The sequence below is a fragment of the Apodemus sylvaticus genome, chromosome 19 (assembly GCF_947179515.1).
Source record: "Apodemus sylvaticus chromosome 19, mApoSyl1.1, whole genome shotgun sequence".
Taxonomy (NCBI): Eukaryota; Metazoa; Chordata; class Mammalia; order Rodentia; family Muridae; genus Apodemus; species Apodemus sylvaticus.
Window position 1 is genome coordinate 33,842,530 of NC_067490.1, and position 22,639 is coordinate 33,865,168.

General features: G+C 43.4%; 1 protein-coding gene across 1 annotated transcript in view; it reads left to right on the forward strand.

Annotated features, from left to right (window-relative positions):
• The window catches only part of Fam184a (family with sequence similarity 184 member A), a 114,983-nt gene that overhangs the window by 45,008 nt on the left and 47,336 nt on the right, over positions 1–22,639 (forward strand). The window contains exons 2-6 of the mRNA XM_052164273.1: positions 8,012–8,866; positions 10,315–10,450; positions 12,552–12,733; positions 16,311–16,508; positions 21,844–21,966. Coding sequence (XP_052020233.1) covers positions 8,012–8,866; positions 10,315–10,450; positions 12,552–12,733; positions 16,311–16,508; positions 21,844–21,966 — 1,494 coding nt within the window. The remainder of the gene's footprint in view (positions 1–8,011; positions 8,867–10,314; positions 10,451–12,551; positions 12,734–16,310; positions 16,509–21,843; positions 21,967–22,639) is intronic.

The window sequence follows — 22,639 nt, forward strand, 5'->3', positions numbered from 1 at the left end:
GGAAGTAAAAGCATTTTATGACAAAATTGAAGATTTACGTGGAAAATATTTCTGATTAAAATAGAAGAGATATATAGAAAAACACGTTAAAATTGACACTTTTCATGGAAAATTAAAGAGTAAAAGTGGTAGACATAAAAACATTGGTAAATGAATTGAAAAAGGAAGTACAAATATTTTATGATAGAATTGAATATTTACATGGAAAATATTTCTGATAAAATTGTAGAAAATGTAGAGAAACGTGTTAGAATTGAAAATTATCATGGAAAATTTTATGTAGATATAATAATGGTAGGCATAAAAGTATTCCTAAGTTGATTGAAAGTGGAATTATAAACATTTTCTGATAAAATTGAAGATTTACATGAAAATATTTCTGATTAGATTGAAGAAATATATAGAAAGCATGTTAAAATTTAAGATTATCATGGAAAATTATACAGTTAAAATGGTAGGCATAAAAATAATTCTAAGTTGATTGAAAGTAGAATTATAAACATTTTCAGGTAAAATTGCAGATTTACATGGAAAATATTTCTGATAAAATTCAAGAATGTAGAAAAACATGTTAAAATTGACTATTTCATGGAAAATTATACATATAAAATGGTAGACATAAAAACTTTTCTAAATTAATTGAAGATGGAATTAAAAAATATTTTGTGATTAAAATCAAAGATTTACATGGAAAACATTTCTGATGAAATAGAAGAAATATATTAAAAAAGTATTAAAATTGAAGATTACCATGAAAAATAATGGAGATTAAAATGGTAGACATAAAAAAAATTACTAAATTAATTGAAAGAGGAATAAATAAAAGATTTACAGGAAAAATATGTCTGTTGGTCTATGCCTTTTTATTGAGAAATTGAGTCTATTAAGATGTGTTAAGGAATGGTGATTGTTGCTTCCTATTATGTTTTATGTTATTTTTATGTGTGGATATTTTCTTTCAGGTTTGTTGGAAGATTACTTTCTTGCTTTTTCTAGGGTGTAGTTTCCCTCCTTGTGTTGGCATTTTCCATCTATTATCCTTTGTAGGGCTGGATTTGTGGACAGATATTGTGTAAATTTGGTTTTATCATGGAATATCTTGTTTTCTCCATCTATGATGATTGAAAGTTTTACTGGGTATAGAAGTTTGGGCTGGCATTTGTGTTCTCTTAGGGTCTGTATGAAATCTTCCCAGGATCTTCTAGCTTTCATTGTCTCTGGTGAGAAGTCTGGTGTAATTCTGATAGGTCTGCCATTATAAGTTACTTGCCCTTTTTCCCTTATTGCTTTTAATATTCTTTCTTTGTCCAGTGCATTTGGTGTTTTGATTATTATGTGCTGGGAGGACTTTCTGGTCTGGTCCAGCCTGTTTGGAGTTCTGTAGGCTTCTTGTATGTTCATGGGCATCTCTTTCTTTAGGTTAGGGAAGTTGTCTTCTATAATTTTGTTGATGACATTTACTGGTCATTTAAGTTGTAAATCTTCGCTCTCTTCTATACCTATAATCCTTAGGTTTGGTCTTCTCATTGTGTCCTATATTTCCTGGATGTTTTGGGTTACAAGATTTATGCATTTTGCATTTTCTTTGACTGTTGAGTCCATGTTTTCTATGGCATCTTCAGCACCTAAGATTCTTCTATCTCTTGTATTCTGTTGTTGATGCTTACATCTATGACCCCTGAATTCTTTCCAAGGTTTTCTATCTCCAGAGATGTCTCACTTTGTGATTTCTTTATTGTTTCTACTTCCAGTTTTAGATCCTAGATGGTTTTGTTCAGTTCCTTCACTTGATTGTGTTTTCCTGTAATCCTTTAAGAGATTTTTGTGTTTCCTCTATAAGGGCTTCTGCCTGGTGACCCATGTTCTCTTGTATTTCTTTAAGGGAGTTATTAAGTATTTCTTGAAGCCCTCTATCAGCATCATGAGATATGATTTTTAAATCCAATTCTTGCTTTTCCAGTGTATTGGGGTATCTGTGACTTGCTGTGGTGGGAGAACTGGGTTCTGATGTTGCCAAGTAGCCTTAGTTTCTGTTTGTAGGGTTCTTGTGCTTGTCTTTCACCATCTGGTTATCTCCGGTTTTAGTTGGTCTTGCTGTCTCTGGCTGGAGTTTGTCCCTCCTATGGGCCTGTAAGCCTGTGTTTCTACTCCTGGGAGACCAACTCTCTTCTGGGAGGGTTTGTGCACAGAAGGCTGTGAAGCTGCCCGACTCCCCAGTGCAAATAGTGGCAGGAAGATTTCTGTCCCAGCTGCTCCACTGATCCTATGCCCTGTGTGTTCCTAGCTGTTCCCCTCCAGAGAGAAGGTGGAGACCTCACCTTCACTCTCAGAAGTGAACGTGCTGCTGGGAGATCACTCTCTCCTGGTGGGCTGTGCACAGAAGGTTGTGGAGTGGCCCGGCTCCTTGATGCAAATGGTGGGAATCAGACAATCTTAGTATTTTAAAATCAGCCAAATGACACAGCTACTGGGCTTGAATCTGTTGTCCTAAACTCAACAGCTATTCTATATTAGAATTCATCTAATAGCCCCCAGACCTACAAGGTGTTGATTCTGTCTACTCTACTGCCTGGTCCTCTCTGTCCCCTTCTCTTCCTGTCGGGCCTGGTTATCCCACCTTTTCCTTCAACCAGCGATTGGCTTCTGCCTTCTTTATTGACCCTTCTTTAAGAACCAATTAGGGAACTAGATTTTAATCATCAGCTCCTCCTCCTCCTACACCCATGGAAGCCAGAAAAGGGGTGTTGGGTCCCCTGTAAACAGAGGTACAGATGGTTATGAGGGACTATATAGGTGTTAGGAATTTTACCCTGGTTTGCTGGAACAGTAGCTAATGCTTGTAACCATTGAACTATCTCTGTAGCCCCTTTAAAAATTTTAAATTATCCATTTAATATGGTATGAGTTCTCTTATATGTGGATATTAGCAGTTAAGTCTTTGATAAGGAAGCTGTGATCCATATAAGCACAGAAGTTAGGTGTAGAGTAAGGGCATACGGGAGGTGATAGATCACCCTGGGGGAAATAGAAAAGATAGTTATGGATGCATGAGGAAGTGGGGATTAGTACAACAGGAGGATGAAATAAGATAGGGAGGGGAAAGATGCTTCAGGGAGGGATGCAGGGATGACTAAGGGTCATTCCAGGGGTCATGTGGAAACTTAAAATTCTTACATATGTGAACATGATTTAAATGGAATCACCAAATAACTGGAGAAAGAGCCCCCACTGGCCGCCTCTTTCACCAAATGAAGCCTCCCCTTCTGCAACTGGGTTACATCTAACTGAGTTGTCAGCAAAAAAGGACCCATTGAAACCCCCCAACAACCCAAGCTCTTTCCAAGGCTATTGGTCACTCACCACAATCTGATGGTAAGCCCTTATTGCTGAAGACAACACCCACGTATCTCATGGAACCAGAAAAAGTCCATCTGGCACCTAATTAGAGCCTTCACCTCAAATGGCGATTTGATACTGTCTTCATGATACTGGAAGGTACTCCACATACTATCAGGGGAAAAATGTAAACCTCAACCCAGCTACAAGCCAGTCTACAATGGTGACAGGCCTGCATGATTGGCTGGTGCAATAGTGGTACAAATGTTAGAGTAGCCAACCACTATCTGATTGGGTTTAAGGACCACTCCATGAGATGGATCCCATCCTTGGCCAACAACCTGACATTAGATAGACTAGGGACTAGGGAGAACAAGATACTGCCTTCTTCTTAAGGAACTCGGCAATAAAATGACTCCTAACGACATTCTGCTGTGCACATAGATAAGTGTCTCACTCAGCCATCCTCAGAGAGGCTTCCTCCTGCAACAGATGGGAACAGACACAGAGACCCACAGCCTGACAATGTGCAGAGTGTGAGAAACTTCGGAACTCTCAGTCCTAAATGGGTTATCTCCCTCAGATCTCTCCAGAGCATGGAGCTCAGGGAATCCTGCAGACTGCTGCATAGAGAGTGTGAGATCCAGAAGGCATGAAGGACTCCAAATCAAAACAACAGAACAAAGTCATAAAACAAACAGAACCACCAAAGCCATCTAAATCAATCTGGTCTACACACATATGAAGTGACAGAGACCATGGCAGCATGCACAGGTCTAGGCCACATGGGTGCTGACAGGGGAAGTGGAGACACCCCATTCCCAACCTAGACTCTATCTCCAATTGATAGCCACTTGCAAATGGACAGTTCGTTTTCCTCCAGTGCAGTCTCACTGGGCATAGAAACCACTCTGAAGGCCAGACCACGGGCCCAGCAGTAAAGGGATTACACAAAACAACCCCAACGGCACTGTTGAAGATTCTTTGTCTCATACTGCTTTGTAGACGCTTTATTGTTTGTTTTTTTTCTTTTTATTTGTTTATCTTACAGGTCTTTGTGTATCTATTATGGTTTCCAGCTCTGTATTTCTATGGGTTCTCTGTCTATGCAGACCTGTGTGACACTGTGTCTACCTGTGTTTCTTGCATGTTTTCTTTGGCAGCTGTTTTTCTTCTGTTTGTTACATTATATTTTGGTTTGCTTGTTTTTTTCTTTATCTCACTTTATTATTTTATAAGGTGTGTGCTAATGAGAGAGAGGAAGAAAGGGTGTGGCTTTTGGGTGGGTGGAAGAGGGCAGGTTCTGGGAGAAGTTGGAGGAAGGGAAACCGTAACCTGAATATGTTATATGAAAAAAATCTCTTTTAAATAAAAAAATTTTTAAAGTGTTATAATAGTTTCATTATTGTTGTGCATATTGTATGCTTTTTAAAAATCGGGGTTTTGAAACTACTTTAAAGATACAGTTGGGCAGATCTTTCAGATGGCAAAGTTGTCATTAGGAAACTATTTATCAAGCATATTAAAGTTACTGAAGACCCAAAAAATTAAAATATTTATTTACATGTCTATGTATTTGTTAATTGTGTGTGTACATGCATGCTACTCTGCATGTATGAAGCTCAGGAGACAACTTGGAGGAGTCAGTTTTCTCCTTCCACCATGTGGGTTCTGGGTATTGTTCTGGGAATTGAACTCCATGTTGTCAGACTTAGTGGCAAGCTCCTTTACTCTCTGAGCCACACTACTGGTCCCCTCCATGTCACTTCCCTGAGAGTTGAAAATATTAAACACTTTTCTCATGTACTATACTTATTGACCATTTGAACCTTGAGATGTGTCTTAGTCAGGGTTTGTATTCCTGCACAAACATCATGACCAAGAAGCAAGTTGGGGAGGAAAGGGTTTATTGGGCTTACACTCCCATGTTGCTGTTGATTACCAAAGGAAGTCAGAACTGGAACTCAAGCAGGTCAGGAAGCAGGAGCTGATGCAGAGGCCGTGGAGGGATATTCCTTACTGGCTTGCTTCCCCTGGCTTGCTCAACCTGCTCTCTTATAGAACCCAGGACTACCAGCCCAGGGATGGTACCACCCACAAGGGGCCCTCCCCCCTTGATCACTAATTGAGAAAATGCCCCACAGTTGGATCTCATGGAGGCATTTCCCCAACTGAAGCTCCTATCTCTGTGATAACTCCAGCCTATGTCAAGTTGACACACAAAACCAAAGGATCTATTCAGATCCTTGGACTATTTATTAAATGAATTACTTAACCTTTTACTGTTGATTAATTTGAGTTCTTAATATATTCTGAATATTAATCCCTTCTAAAAGTATAGCTGGCAAATATTGTCTCTCATTCTGAATGTTGTCTCTTTACTCAGTTGTTTCTTTAACTGTTCAGAAGCTTTTAAATTCAATACAATCCTGCTTGTTGATGCCCGTTATTATTTCTTGAGGTATTAGAGATCTATTTTAAAAGTTTCTTAATGTGTGTATTCTTGCATCCCTGGAATAGAAACTGATTTTAGTTAATAAGTTAATACAATGCATTTTGTTTTCGTGGATGGTTTTTATTATAAATTTACTTTTAGGACAATGAATATACTTTAGTTAATAAGTTAATACAATGCATTTTGTTTTCGTGGATGGTTTTTATTATAAATTTACTTTTAGGACAATGAATATACTTTATTTCTGGTTAGATTTTCAGCAGGAATATGTTCACCAGTATATTAATAGGATCAGACTGGTATGATAAAACACACCGCAAACCTGCATTTCAAGCATCAAGAATTACTTTTGTATGTGTGACAGGCCTTTCTTGGGGAGACACAACACACACACACACACACACACACACACACACACACACACACGTATATACTCATTCCAGAAAGGAACCTGTGCAGTGATGGAGCAAAGTGTGTCTTATTTTTACTTATATTTGTAGTGATGTATCTGTGTGTGTGTGTGTGTACTTATCAATGTAGATGTGTGTGTGCACCCGTGTGTGTAGACACTCTTACACTGGTGTCCATGTATAGAGGCTCAAGGGTGGAGTTGGCATCTCTCCTTGACGGCACTGACTTTTCACTGAGCTCAGAGCTCATGGCTTCCTCTAGGCTGCTGGCCAGGCAGCTTCAGGGACCCTCCTGTGTCTTTGACCCTGTTCGTTTGAATCTTTATGTAGAAGATTCTTATTTTAAACTGACCAAAACCATCTGCTTCGATCTAGGCGTCCTGACCAGGGGGCCTCCCTCTGTCTTTCTTTTGTTTAATTTCTTTCCTGTCCTTTTCTTTTCTTGTTCTTTTTCTCCATCATTTTTCTTTGTTTTTTGTTTTAGACAAAGTATTGCTATCCCTGGCTAGTCTGCCACTCACTGTGAAGTCGAGCCTGACTACTATACGTTCATGGCCATGTCTTGGCCTTAACCTTTTGACTGTTGGGATGAGTGGCGTGAGCCACCATGTCCACCCTGGCCATTCATCTTAATGTCTGCTTGGGATGGGATAAAGGCAGTGTTCTTCCTCACCTCACACTCAGTGTGGCCTGCTATGGTTTCTGCATTCACCACAATATCTGTGGATTTCGTCAGTGTCTATAATTCAGCTCAGTTCTAACATGGTCCACTTGAAGGTGACATTAGGTTTCAAAGACTGAGAAGAGTTCAGTCGCACACGATCACGGCTACTTCAGGTGGCCCCGGGAGCTCCAAAGCACAGGGGTGATCTGGAGCAAGGGGACTGACCCTGTATCCCTTGAGCCCTGTGGTTCCAGAGCTCGCTCAGACTGGAGAGACACTGCTCCCTGGTGCCCTGTGGAAATACAGAGGCTCAGCCCCAGTCAGGGTTAAACTGCTTAAGAGAGTTTTCAAAGACAAGAGAAATTTAGACTGGCTTACTAGTTTAGAACACAGCAGATTTTGCTCATCGTCAATAAAATAGTTCTAATCTCTTAAGAAAAGGAAACTGTAAGGGATCTAGAAAAGGGAGTTGCTACCATTTGTGTAGTTATGTAGGTCCTTTAACACATGAAGGGGGTCTGGGGAACAGTAGTATCTAGAGCTCCATGCATGTGAATGTGAGATAAGGACTTGGTGCAGAGTGGCTCCTCACCTGAGACCTCCTCTTCAGTAGTCCCCACTGTGCCGGCCTGGGTTGTGCAGAGAACTCTCTTCTCTCCAGACGACCTCTGTTCTTCCTTTCTTCCTTTCATTTATAGTATATTATTCTTAATTTTGAATGCTTTCTTTGTAAGAAAGAGAGGGAGCGAACGAGAAGGAGAGATAGGCAGACAGACTTACAGATACACAGAGAAACAGAGATAGACTTACGACTTTCCATGTAGTCCAAGATGGCCTGGAACTCACTGTGTGTGCAGTGACTTTTTATCCTTCTACTTTAACCGCCTGCTGGGATTGTAATGTGTATTTTTGCAAACGAGTCATCTCGAATGTTTTAAAATAACAATTTAAAAGTCTATGCAAGGATAGAATCTGCAAAGCAAATCAATCTGTGGGCCCGAAAACAATTGCGTGATATTTCAGTATTTAATAGTTACCATAAATAATGTGTGCGTAGAAAAAAAAATTCATTCCAAATGAAAGAATTAACTTCAAGATGTAAAAGAATATGTGCTGAATTCTTCTCCCTTCTTCAAAACCATGTAGGTAATATATGCTTTGAATACTAAAAATGATGAGCACGATTCTGCGATTCAGGCCCTCAAAGATGCCCACGAGGAAGAAATCCAGCAAATCCTTGCAGAAACAAGAGAAAAAATACTGCTATACAAAAGCAAGGTGACGGAAGAGTTAGACCTTAGGAGAAAGATCCAGGTTTTGGAAGCGTCGTTAGAAGATCACGTGAAAATGAAGCAGGAGGCGTTGACGGAGTTTGAAGCCTATAAGCGCAGGGTCGAGGACATGCAGCTCTGCGCAGAGGCGCAGCACGTTCAGCGCATTGTAACCATGTCCCGGGAGGTGGAAGAGATCAGGAAGAAATTCGAAGAAAGGTTGCGGAGCTTCGGGCAGCTCCAGGTTCAGTTCGAAAACGACAAACAGTCGGCCCTGGAAGATTTGAGAACCACTCACAGGCTCGAAGTCCAAGAGCTGTTGAAGTCGCAGCAGGACCACAGCTTCTCCGTGAACCTGGGGCAGGAGAAAGCCGAGGAGCTGCACCGGAGGGAGGTGGAGGCCCTGAACGACACCCTCAAGGAGCTGAGGCTCGAGAAGAGGCAGCTCATTGAGGAGTACGAGGGCAAGCTGTGCAAAGCCCAGTTATTTTACGAACGCGAGCTTGATAATTTGAAAAGGTCACAGCTCTTCACAGCCGAAAGCCTGCAGGCCAGCAGGGACAAGGAGGCCGACCTCCGCAAAGACTTCCAAGGGCAAGAAGCCATTTTACGCAAAACCATAGGCAAACTGAAGACGGAGCTGCAGATGGTGCAGGACGAAGCCAGCAGCCTGCTTGACAAATGCCAAAAGCTGCAGACGGCTCTGGCCACAGCGGAGAGCAACGTGCAGGTGAGGGGGGTGGGGTGGGCCATTCAGGACCTGTTCTTTACATGTGGGTGGTGTGTGAGCGTGCGTGCTTATGCGTTAATGTAGGTGTGTGCCCACATACGTCTGTGGAAACTGAGGTTGACATTGGGTGTTTTCTAGGATCGCTTCTGTCTTCCATGTCGAGACGGGGGTCTTTTGCTGAAAGCAGAGGACTTCATTTGCCATTGGAACTGTTCAGGCTAGACAGTGTCCTCCGGGGTTTCCCAACCCCTGCCCCCCAGCTCTGCCTTTGCAGACAGCTGCCCTGCCCCCTGCTCCGGCTTCGGGATGGATATATGTATATGTATACATATATATATATGTATCCGGAGCCAATATATAACCAATATATTGGATGGTAGATGCTTAACGACTTTAAGAGGTTTATTCTGGATTGATTTTATTTTATTTTGTTTTATGTGTTTGGGTGTTTTACAAAACTACATGTGTGTATGGCTGGCTATAAGCTACCATGTGAGTGCTTGGGAACTGAATCTGAGTTCTCCTCAAGCAAGAGCAGCAAATTCTCTTAACTGCCAAGCCATGACTTAGCCTTACCTACTTTTCTTTTATGTATCGACTTTTTATGTATTAATTTGTTGATTTAGCATTGGCTGCTTATATCCATACCACCCAAAGCCCCTTTCCCAGTTGTTTTCTTTGCCTTTGTGAGGAAAGAAAGTGGAAGGGGTAATTACCTTTACCTATTCAGTTAGAAATTCAGATATCAAGCACCCAGTAAGATAAGTTTAAGACCCTATTGATACCATAAATAGATTTCACCTAGACAGCTTACGAGTATTTCTACCAGTGGCTTGAGAGAATGGAAATACTGAGCTTAGGGATGAATTATTCTTTTCTTTTTCTCTTTATTAAGGATGTCTGCCTCATTATTTGGTATTTAGACATTGAACAAAGAAATTATTGCTCTTAAAAGTGAAATTTATGCCAGGCAGTGGTGGCACACTCCTGTAATCCCAGCACTTGGGAGGCAGAGGCAGGCAGATTTCTGAGTTCGAGGCCAACCTGGTCTACAGAGTGAGTTCCAGGACAGTCAGAGCTACACAGAGAAACCCTGTTTCAAAAAACAAAAAACAGAAAACAAACAAACAAACAAAAGTGAAATTTATAAGAGTTAGCCGTGTGGAGAAAGGATGTTAAAAGCCTCCACAAGTTTTGTTGCGCTGGCACAGAAGGCTTCCGGGCTGTGGTAGTGTCTGCGGAGCATTCGAATGCAGTAGGCAGGGCACAAATAGGCTTCCCTCGTTGGGTCATATGATGTTACTTCATCTTACAGACTTGAAACTAAGTAGTCCTAGTTACCTAGAATGTTCCGGGAAGAGCAATGTGATGCTTGTGATTTACATAAAACTTTTTTGAGCTTAGCATCATGCTTGCGTTTTGACGATGGCTCTATGATCTTTCCTCAGGTTCTTCAAAAACAGCTTGACGATGCCAAGGAGGGAGAAATGGCCTTGTTAAGCAAGCACAAGGAAGTGGAGATCGAGCTAGCAGCTGCCCGGGAGCGATTGCAAGAGCAAGCTTCAGATCTCGTCCTCAAAGCTAGTATGTCTACCCATAGCTTGGCGCCGCGCACCGCGAAACCAGAGGCTTCGCTGCTCATTCCAAACAATATCTGAATGTTTTGACAGCTCTTCTAATTTAACATTTACCATTGCTCCTGGAATTGTGAAATTGTTTAGACTGAGATTTTTTTTTTTATTTTAGAAGTCTCTAATATGTTCAGAGTGATTATATCATTGAGATGATTGTCAGCAATTGTAGAGCACAGCTCCCTCCCTGCTGAGGAACCCCACCACGGTGAAGGAAGGTCTAAGACTTCACTGCAGACAGCATTCTCAGGATGAGCCAGTTTGAAGCAGAATTGTTTGCCTGAAGGGATTTTTTTTTTCATATAGAGTCAAACCCAGGGTCAACAGATAAGGGGTGATCACTAAAGAAGACATACACATGGCCCCTGGCTTCTTAAAGGAGACCTGCGGTTTCCTGTCTCGTGCTTACAATGTTTGTGGGTTTTCAGTTGTCATCTTTACAGCTGTCATGGAGTTTGAGGTTGAAAGGAAGTTCCCAGGGTGTTCCAAGCCAGCATTTTATCCAGGGTAACGGGGGGGGGGACCCCAAATCACAGGAAGCATTAACTGTCAACCAGAGTTAATAGCCTAGTTTGTGAGATTCAAAGTTAAGTATCCTCTGGGCCTTAAGCGTGGTATGATGCTGCTTTTACATTTTTATTTGTGAATATCCTTATGTAAAAGGAGGATTGTCTTTAAGTAAAAAAGTTTTCACAACACATGCTAATTGCCCTGGGATGCTTGGCTTTCAGTTGGGGAAAGAGCTCACCTAAGCTTGGGACCAGGTGACTCCTCTCCTTCCCATGTCACCATCTTGCCCGCTGCCTTTCTATCCTGCCTCAGGATGCCTCATATTTTTTTGACTTCAGGGATTGTATTTTTCCCAATGAATGAACATGAGCCATTTATGCTTCTCTGTCCTTCCTCCCTCCCTCTGTCTGTCCATCTGTCTGTCTGACTGGCTGACTGTGAAAGAATTTGTATGTAGGGAACAAAAGCGAGTTCACGCAGGACAGCTGAGTCACCCGTGTGATGTGGCCGTGGTCTTGAGTTCACAGCCCTTAGTAGACAGATGCTGATCCCGGTCAAGTCTGGAGCTGCCTTGTGTCTGAGCAGACGGTGCATCCTCCCCAGTGAAGCTGGTTTCAGGGCCACCTCTAATTTTGATTGGCCCACTGTCAGATTGTCTTGCCCATAAACCGGTCATTTTAAATGATCTCCGGCATGCATCAGAATCATTCAGGCGGTTTGTGATCCCGGGAGATGCCAGGCCTACCCTCCGGCTTCCCCGCTGACTGGGCGGCAGTAGGCTCTTCTGACTGGAGTTCCCAGGGAATCAGGTGCTCCGCTTTCTGTGCAAACCTGCTCCCATGCTAGGCTCTCTCCCTTCACCTGGACCTTCCCCTACCCATTCTAAATACGTCTTCTGTTGATTCTTTCACCCTTTCAGATATGTAAGCAGCGTGTTCTGATCGTATCCAGCCCAACTGCTCTTCGCACACCCCTCACCCAGCTTAACTATCATTTAGTTCGCTTTCATGATCTTGCTTTCCTCTGCTTTTCGGTGTAGTCTTTACCTAAAAACAAATTCAGCGGAAACTCAGCTACCTTTGTTCCTTGCACACAAATTTTCCCAGAAAGAGAGAGGGAGAGCGAGAGAAATGAATGGAGGAGTGGAGAGGGGAAGAGAGAAGGGAAGAGAATGAATGTCCCATTTTCATTTCATAGAGTGGGTCAGTGCATCCTCTTTCTGTAGTTGCTCCCAGGGGACTTTTCCTGAAGCCACTAAGGAGTTGGTCCTATGTTAATTTGTTTACCTTGCAGGCAGCGTCTCCTTTGTAAAAAATGGAGATGGTACCAGGGCCCATCAGTGGTGTTTACTGGACTTTGTATTCTAAAGGAGTGTAACTGAGTAAGACATTCCCGTGGTGAGCATTTCCCTTTGTACAGCAAGGAAGCCAAAGAGACAGCTGGGACCACTCAGGCATGAAGTACAGTTGTGTCACCAGCGGCACACTTCCCTAGCGACAGACTTATAAACTAAGGAGATTTTCTTTGTGGGGGGCGGTTTCTAGGTCATATCGGAAGGCTTCAGGCAACTCAGATGACCCAGGAAGTTACGATTAAAGATTTGGAGTCCGAAAAATGCAGAGCCAACGAGAGACTGTGTCAGCTGGAAGAGGAAAGAGCTTTCCTGCAAAGCAGAACGCAGAGTCTGGACGAAGAGCAGAAGCAGCAGGTGCTGGAGCTGGAGAAGGTACTGTGATGGGCGGACGGGCGCGGGCAGTGGGGGAAGGAAGTTCCGATCCCGAGTCCTGCCGCATGGGCGACATCTGCTTCTTAGTCTAGTTAGTTTTTGAGGAAATGAGTTTAAAGGTAGCCTAGGCAATTTTATGTATGCATTCCAAATATTTGGGTAATAATGTATAGTATAAAACAATCTAAGAATTTCTATTTATTTCAAGCCAGAAATTGAATGGGGTTCGTATTTTATCGTAGATCACATTGAACACACTTTTTAAATAAATGAAATAAAGAAAAAAGGATTTTTTTCCTTTTCCTTCTCTCCCTTCCCCTCCCCTATTTCCTTCTCCTCCCCTTCTTCCTCCCTATCTTTCTGGTTTGGGTTTTTTTTTTTTTTTAAGGCCTGCAAACCTGTGCTGGGGAAATGTTCTGCCCCTGAGCTTTACGCCCAGGCTCTCCTCACTCTGTACTGTGAGACAGGGCTCTCAGTCTCCACTGAGGCTGTCCCTGAACTTGTAATCCTCTAAGCCAGCCTCCCCAGTAGCTAAGGCTACAGGACTATAGCAGGATGTCTGGATCCTAGGGAATTTTTTTTACAAAAGTAAAAAGATGATCAAGTGGTGAAAATGGTGACAGCAGCATTGGGTTGGCCACAGCTGCAGCTTATTCACAGACAGCTTCACAGAAAACCAGGCATTGTTGCCCCGGAAGGCGTGCCTGAGTTTGGGTTATCCTCTCCCCATTCCGGTCAATGTTTAAACGTGTTTAGAAGCCTCTGCTGCTGCCTTGTGCCCATTCCCGATCACTCCTTAACCCGATACTTCCTTCTCTTGCCCCTGTGCCATCGGAGCTGGGTTGGCTTCAGTTCCCCGGTCCGTAGTTATCAGGAGACTTGGTGCATCTCACAAGGTACTGTTTGCACCTCCCCCACCCTTGGCAGTAGAGATTCCCCTAGCAATAAAAACGATTATTGTTTGAGAATCTCACACATGAATGTGTTATAACATGCTTTGATCAAGTCTTTCTCCTCTCACCTCCTCCCATATTTCTATTACGTTCCCTCCGTAATTCATGAGCTCTATTTAATCACACTAAGCACTGATGCTTCCGTGTATGGGTGTTGGACCTTCCACTAGAACTTGGGCAGCCGGGTAAGAACTAAATCCCTAGAATACCTCCTCTTTTCTCCTTAGCAGCCATTAGTTGCCTGAGGTGGTATTCTTGGGAGCTCCATTCATGCTGGGACTTTGACTGGCTTGGTCCTGGGCAGGTCTTACTCCTCTGCTGTGGCCCACTGTGAGCTCATGTTTGCAATGGTCCTATGATGGCCACAAAACCCTTGGGTCGAAGCAGTTCTCTCCTTCTGAGTTGAGTCCTGTGCCTTGTGGGTAAGGAGCGTGGTACAGGTGTTCTGCTTAAGTTGAGCACTCTATAGCCTCTTATTCTCTGCACTCTGAACAGATGGGAGTCTCTGTAGCAATCCCATCTACTGTATAAAAGGCGCTTCACTGCTGAGAATTGAAAGCTGCAGAAACTTACTGTTTAAGTGCATGGAAGACAGTTTAATACATTAATTGGAAAGAATGATAGTGGGTTTTCCCCTAGGGCCTATAACCCATCCAGCTATGGGTTTTTAGCCCAGACAACACTCCCAGACCTTCTTCCAGAACACTAACAGTTCTGTCTTGTGAAACAGGTCTTAACTCCAATCAGAGAGCAATTGGTGACTGTCTTAGTTAAGGTTTCATTGCTGTGAAGAAACACCATGACCACAGCGACTCTTTTAATGGATAGCAGTTAATTAGGATTGGCTTATGATTCCGAGATTTAGTCTGTGTCCCTCTTGGTGGGGAGCACAGCAGCATACAGGCCTGCATGGTGCTGGAGATGGGGCTGAGAGTTCTACAGGCAGCAGGGGAAAGACAGTGTCACACCAGGCATAGAGTATGGAGACCTCAGAGCCCCGCCCTGCAACAGTGACATCTTTCCTCCAACATAGCCACTCCTACTCCAACAAAGCTACACCTCCTGATGTGCCATGAAGACATCACAAGCTTGAGTTATAGGGTGATGAGAAATCTATCTGGTACTCACCAGAAAGTTTCAGTGCAACTTTCAGAGTGCCAGTAAGTGCTGTGTTTGCTACCAGGGGAGCAAGGTAGCCAATACACGGTACCCAGCTGTGAACCCTGCAAGCTACAATGATGATGTTCTTGGCAAGATGAGCCCAGAGTTCTCTCTTGTTCCACAGACTCATCTATTCCAGTAACAACAAGCACCATTTGTTCACTGATAGTTGCAAAGTCATTTCCCCTGAGCCTTACATATTTAGCTTTCCACACAATGTCTCTATTTATGGTTTTGACAAACATGTCATTGCAATACGCATAGAAATTCCCTCTTTAAAACTTTGTTTATTGTGTTCATTACTTAACCTAGTCAGCAGAGGCATTGCTGATGTCTTTTCTCCAATCTCCTTACCCATCCCCAAGTCCTGTTGGTCCACTCCCCTCATATGCTTCTATACCCTCCTCTCCTCTTCATGCACACTCACAGATGGTGAGCTGAAGTAGGTGTCATTGCTGTTCTGGATGGTAGTGACAACCTCCTAGCTTTTCTCCTTAACCTATTGCAAAGATGAATATGTATATATATAGTCATGTATACAATATATTATGATTTCTCATGTATGTGTGATTTCTCATTCCCTCCAGAATAAGAATCCTAGTTTCTAGCATGAAGGCCCATTTCGTTATTGGACTGGTGCCTGTTCTGCGTGCCATCACTGCTCATTCAGTATTCCCGGGATTATATGGCCTGTGGTGACTTGTGTACATCAGACTGCCTGAGGCCTTCCGTCTCCCTGCAGCATTGTCCCCGGGGTTAACTAATTTTTCACCTTTCAAAATGCTGAGAGGCAATGGAAATGGTCAGGCATCCATGCTTTTGACATGAGATGTCTTTGGATGCCTTCTGGGCTGGTGAAAGTTAAGGGTGAGAGCACGTCATTGCTAGCTTGCTATGTTCTTTTCCCCAATTGAATCAAGTCATTGTCTGTCTGTATGTCTGTCTGTCTCTGTATGTGTGTGTGTGTGAGAGAGAGAGAGACAGAGACAGAGACAGACAGACAGGCAGACAGAGGTCACACCCCTTTTCTGTGTACTCCAGCAACAATAGACACCCTTCCATACAAGTCGTAACACTGCACTGCCACTGTCTTTTCACTTCCTCTCATTGGTGGCTTGTGATTGGTGAAAAGGTGTGTAACTGACACCCCAGTTGTATTGAATAATATTATATGAGTAGTTAATGGGCACTGCGCACAAACCTTTATCCTTTAAGGTTGCTATTTGTACCAACCCACGTTTGCTTCTAGTACACCAACATTTTTATTTTATTTCTTAACTTAAACTATTTTATTTTTGCCTCATCCACCTTGTCGCTCTCTGAGAACACCAACAGTAAGGTTCCAAAGGCTAGGTCCCAAAGCAGTGAGTTCATTCCAGTTTATATCCGTCTGAGGTTCTCAGCCACTGACCGAGTCGATGGAAAAAGCGGGTGCCAGTTCCTAATCCTGGTTTTCCTTCCAGAAAGTAAACGAAGCAAAGAGAACTCAGCAAGAATATTATGAAATGGAGCTCAAGAACCTGCAGAATCGGTTGGAAGGAGAGGTGGCTCAGTTAAATGAGGCCCACGGGAAGACGTTGGAAGAACTGGCGCGAAAGCACCACATGGCGATGGAGGCTGTCCACAGCAGCGCAAGCAGAGAGAAGATAAAGCTACAGACAGTGAGTGCACACTTGATTCGCACTGCAGCTTAAACTGTCGAGAGTCTGCCGATGGTCCACCGCTGACCTGTACTGTGGAAGAACAATTGCTGGAGTGTCAGGGCTCCTATCTTGTCACCGTGCTCTAAGTCATGAGGCCAGTGGTGCTATGCCTGGCTTACGTTAAGTCCTGATAGAGGCCTGCTTTATTAAGGCAGACGACTTTATAGAAACAGTAACTGAAACACTCTTCCATCTGGGGCTCCCTCATCCTGAGACAACTGTTCGTCTCAGGAAGCTTTAACTCACCAACACACATATTTCAAGTAGACGGCCTCCTTCCCTGGGAATGTTACTCGTGTGTGTGTGTGTGTGTGTGTGTGTGTGTGTGTTTATTTTTCTCTCCCTTAAATAATCACCTTATTAATGCTACTATATGATAGCAGTAGTACCCAGCAGAAAATGCAAATCGTCTGACACCTGATACCTTTAGGTCCTTTGCTTGTTGGCTGTGGTGGCATGGACCCTAAGCTGCACCCCTGCACCTTCTCTGGCTTGAGAGGATATACTATGCTCTACAGTGCTCCTGTACAGAGCAGATATTGAGTACTCACGCATGGCCTAGCTGCAGTGATCAAAAATGTTACTGATGATTGTTGTCATGTATCTCATACTGCGGATACATTTGATACATAGTTTTTTCTCTGTATCTTGACTGGTTGTCGCACTGGTTACTGATAAGGGGATGTGCTAAGTCCCCTGCAATCTGTAAGACTGGTTTAGACCTGGGTCTCAGGTCTGTAAAACCATAAGGCATTTAATTACCCTCCTGCAGACGTTTGCTAACAAGGGCTCTAATGTTTTATATAGTTGCACTTTACAGTTTATAAGTGATTTTTTTTTCTGTGATCTATCCCTTGACAGTCATGACTCAAGATTAGTGTCTCAAACCTTACTAAGTGGAATGGATAGAATGTAGATTTAGATTCCCTGCCACAATACCCCTTCATTTTTGTTGCGTCCACCCCCTTACCAGCAAGGAATGACACAACGCAGGAAGATCTTCTTCAAGCAGTTTGTTCCCAGGGGGATTTAAAAAACACACACACAGGTCATTCTGCAAGGAGAATGCCTCCCCTTTTACCTTACTGAGAGACCAGCAATATATATACTAGAGGCCAGGGAAGGAACAAGAAAAATCAATTATAGTCATAGGTCAGGCACCTGGGAAGTCCGTACCACACCGGGCAGGAAGGCAGGAATCAAGCTAAGCCACGGGATGTTTTGCTCTCAAGAAACCTGTGCAAACAGCTCAGCTGGGGGCGTTGAGCCAAGCTCTTTGGTTCCCAACACATTTTGTGGCACAAGTACTGGGATATTTTAAGAGGTAAAAATTAGAATTTTTTCTTAGACTGTTACCTCTATCTCAACTATGATGTGTTCATCTACATGGAGACAAAAGCTAGTGACACATTCTCTTGAGACTGCCATTTTCTCCAGGCCACCTCACCTGTCCCCTCCTTGTGTGGTCCTGTGCCTGATTAATGAGGCGGCTGTGCTTTCCTCAGGGTTACACACTAATGCACACATTGCGCACTGCTGCTTCCCTGGCTATTGTCTCTCACTTTTATTTGTACGTTTAATTAATGGTGTCCTGCTTTTAGATGTTATTTAAGCAAGAGTCTTTAGCTCATTACTCCCAGTCATCTCTTACCCATTAAATCCTAATTATTGAGCTACCTTTAAACCTGCTTTAGCCCAGTTACAGTCCTACTACAAAGGATTTAGATGTGTTTATTTTTATTTTATGGGTGAGTGTTTTTGCACCACGTGTGTGCCAGTACCACAGAAGCCAAAGGGAGGCCATTGGATCCCCTGGAACTGGAGCTACAGAGGTTGTGTGCCACCATGCAGGTGTTGGGAATGCAATCTGGGTCCCTTTGAAGAACAGTCAGTGCCCTTAACTCCTGAGCTGTCTTTTCAGAAAGATGGCCTGGCCTTTCCTGAGTGTGAACACATTCAAAAGCTCTGTGTTGTGCTGGAGGATCCCTCGGGGAAGAGCTATACACACCTGCTCACCCCAGAAAGAGGCTGTAACAGCACAGACCAAAGTAATACTTACATCAGTGTGGCAGTTGGGGCAGCGATGGGTGGTTTGGGGGCGCCTATTGGGAGCACAGGTGAGGGGTTACTTACAAGGAGCAGGGATGACTCAAAAGCAGGTGCATCTATGAAAAGCCCACCCCAACCCCACTGACAGCTTAGGAGCGGTGCAGCATGGCACAGGCAGCTAGCCGCACAGGTCTGAGAAACTCAGGCTCTCAGCTGGGCTGGCCGGAGCCCCTCCCCCAGTCTTCTGCTTTTGGGAAGCCGGGAGCAGCCTTCTAGAACTGGGCAAGTTTTCCCTTCACCACACCTGTGGCATTTTGCTTCCCTCCTGGGGCTCATGAGCTCCTAGAGAGAATGCTCCTGTTTGGAGGGATGAGCCTTCTGGGCTGTCTTCTGGGAACCACTTGCCATAACAGCTTGCTTCTTACCTGCTGCCGCCCACTGCTCCCCTTGGTGCTGCCCAGTGAGCTAAAACCCAGAGTGCTAAGTTTATGAGGTAAAACTAGCTTTCCTCCAGAACCTCTTTCTCTAATGTTAGAGTATTCTTTTAAACAAAGATTTAGGGGAAATAGATCAGTACCTTGTATAGATGCTCCCCCCAGCCCCCTACCCCCGACCCCCCCACCCCCAACCCCCACAGCTGGACATTGTGCAGAATGAGAGACTTTGAAACCCTCAGCCCTAAATGGGATGTCTCCATCAAATCCCTTCCCTTGGGCCTTCAAGATCCCTCCAGAAGAGCAGGCAGAAAGAGTGCAAGAGCCAGAGGGGGTGGAGGACACTGAAGAAGCAAGGCCTTCTGAGTCAACATGATCCGTGCGCACTGAGAACTTATGGAGACTGAGGCAGCGTGCACAGGGCCCGCAGTGGTCTGCGCTAGGTCCTCCGCATAAATATTAGGGCTTCCAGCTTAGTGTTTTGAGTGTGCCAATAGTGAGTCTCTGATTCTCCTGCCTTCTCTTGGGCTTCTTTAGTTCTGTTTGTTTTGTTCTATTCTGACCTAGTAGTTTTTGTTTTATCATATATATATATATATATATATATGTATATATATATATATATATATATATGTAAAGTATATTATATAATATATTATTTTCCCTTAGAACTCTGTTTTTCTTTCCAATGAGGCAGAAAAGGAGTGGGTCTAAATGGGAGGGGCTGTGAGGAAGAAATTGGAGGAGTAGAAGGAGAAGAAACCATAATTAGGAGGAAAAAAAATCTATTTCAGTAAAAGAAAGAAAAAGATTAGAATTATCCAAAAGGACTTATGACTAATAAATATGTTGAAGACAGTGAAAACAAAAATAAAACAAAGTTATGACCTCTCTTCTCCGTATTAATTACCGTAACTGTAGGGAATTCACCATCTGAACGAGTGTACAGAGATAACCTGTACAGAAACAGTCATGTAGCCCAAGATGCTCTCCTCAGATCAGCCTTTGGCCCCTAGGAACTGAGGTTTCAGAAGGACGCCATTTTCCCCCAATATGAAAATCTCACCTGCTTAAACTGTTTGTCCCAATAGTGCCATAACGCAGGCCACCTGCCTTCCCGCTGGAACTTTGGAAGACATGTGCATGCAGGGAGACCCTAGTGAGAAACCCCCGTGTCTTGGTAGCATCCGTACAGACTTCACTGCTGTCACAGCTTGCTAGAAGACTCAAGCTAGCACGACCGGTGTTCAGAACCCATGGAAGCCAGTGCCTGTTCCCCTGGAGACTCTTCAGTCGCGCTTTTATCTCTATAAAATATTTATATATTTTAAATATTTTCACCATACTAACATACTAGCCGTGTATGGGTTGTATATCAAAACCTGTGTCTACTCCCCGAATACTGCCCATCTCCAGTTTGTCATGGAGGTCCCTAACACAGCTATACCACAATTTTCCTCGACTTATACTGTAGAAGCAGTACTTTTACCAAGCTGTGCATGTATATGCACCTCCATTGTGTTTGAGCACCCCCTTTTTTCCTTTTTCCTCTGCCTGGGATGCTCAGTACCCCTCTACTCTGCCATTATTTTTAACTGGCATGTTCTTCATACCATACTTAGTGTCAGGTCCAAAGGAAACTGCAAGTCTCCAGACTCCGAAACGCAGTTAGTTCATACACCCAGAAGTAAACTTAGCCTAGATTGAAGGAGGCCCTCTTACAAGTGGGTAAAAGCCAGGATGCCCCAGGAACCTGTGAAACCCGGTTCCCCTCTACCAAAAGGAATCATTTCCCTTACTTCAGGCAGAGGGTGTGGCCATCCGGGGCACCTGTCAGTTCATCAAAGCCATGCTGGACTCCAGGCTCTCTGAGAATCACAGGCACCTGTCTACCCTGGCCTCCTTCCCTTCTCTCGGCCCCTACCCTACATTCCCTCCAACTCAAGGGCCTCCCTTCCCCCAAACTGCGCATTCTCCTATAACCCTGCCATTCCTGCTACCTTGGTTCCCTCTGTGCTCCCTTTGTTTGTCTCACCACACTTCTCATATTCTCTCTCTGCTGCTAATCGCCCTCTCTCACAGAAAGCCCTGGCCATGTCCGCACACCTCTGGCTGTTCCCTCTTGTATCTACAATAAAAACCTCCCCATTACCCATACTGTGCAGTGGTCATGGCAGCAATCTATAGACTTTCTCTCTATAGTTTACCAGGTCTGTACCTAGAAAAGTCCCTTTTCTCTCTGTATAATTCTGATGAGTGACTCCTTACTTGGTCCTGTGGGTTCTTAAAGCAGGTGCCGTACCACATCTTATTGCCTATAAGGCCGAGGTATTAAGTAGCAAGCATACAGAATCGGCAAGTTCTCTAGCAGGCATCAGTTTGACTGATGTCACAACCTAATTTCCTTCATTTGGCTCTTGTTTGTTCTCACCTACACTCCATGTTTGAACAATGAGTTCCAGAAATGATAGGGGAAATTTTGTGCATAAATATAAAAGAATGGAGGATTTGAGAGAATTAGAACATTCGCTTTATCATGCCAAAATATCATTTGTATCATCCTTTCCTGGTTTTCTGTAGTAGGCCAGCCAGGCAGACACTCTTAGGACTAAAAACATTACCTAATGGCTAGATCAGAATGGCTTGATCTACCACAGTGAGTATTAAATGGCATCCCAGTTAACTGTGACCTTATTTACAGGGAGAGCTGATGTAAAAAGTAAGATATTAATAGGACTGTCTTTATTAGAATCTTTAGGAACATAGTACTATAATCTTACTAATTTGTAAAATTTTCTTCTCTTTCTAAGGAGTTGGAGGAACAATATAAGAAGGAGAAACTGAGTCTGGAAGAGGATAAATCTCAGCTCCAACTAGAGCTGGAAAATGTAAAGCAAGCACTGGGAGACAAGCTGTCATCAGCCAATCAGGAGGCAAGAGCTCTTTAGGTCTTTCACCTACATTTCATATACACTTTGTAGTAACTTAATCTGGTGCCAGTGCATAGGTAGGTGAGTACAGCTGGCCAAAGATCTTGACCCCGGGCTGGATTTTCCTAACACTTTATTTATATCCTACTAGGTAGACATTCGCTGTCAAAAACATTAGCCAGCAGTGTGCTTTGTGTTGGCATGCGAGCAAGCAGCCACGCTTTAGCAGTTGAAAGGGGGACAGCTGATGTGCAAAATGGCAGCTTAGTCTTCGATCCACTGGGCCTCATTTTTAAGAGAGAAACTTCGTAGGGTCTAGATACTGGCTTCTAAAACAAATTGTTGGATTGTTGGATAGGAAAATATTATTTAGCTTTGGGAATCGAAGGCTGAGGATCAAATGTAAGAAAAATGCTAAAAGTAAAATAAATGTAAGTAAAGATAGATACATAGATACATGTAGATAGATAGACAGATAGAGAGATAGATAGATAGATGGGGAGATAGATAGATAGAGAGATAGATAGATAGATAGATAGATAGGGAGATAGGGAGATGGGGAGATAGAGAGAGAGAGATAGGTAGAGATACATAGATAGGTAGGTAGGTAGATAGATAGATAGATAGATAGATAGATAGATAGATAGATAGATATGGATAGGGAGAGAGAGATAGG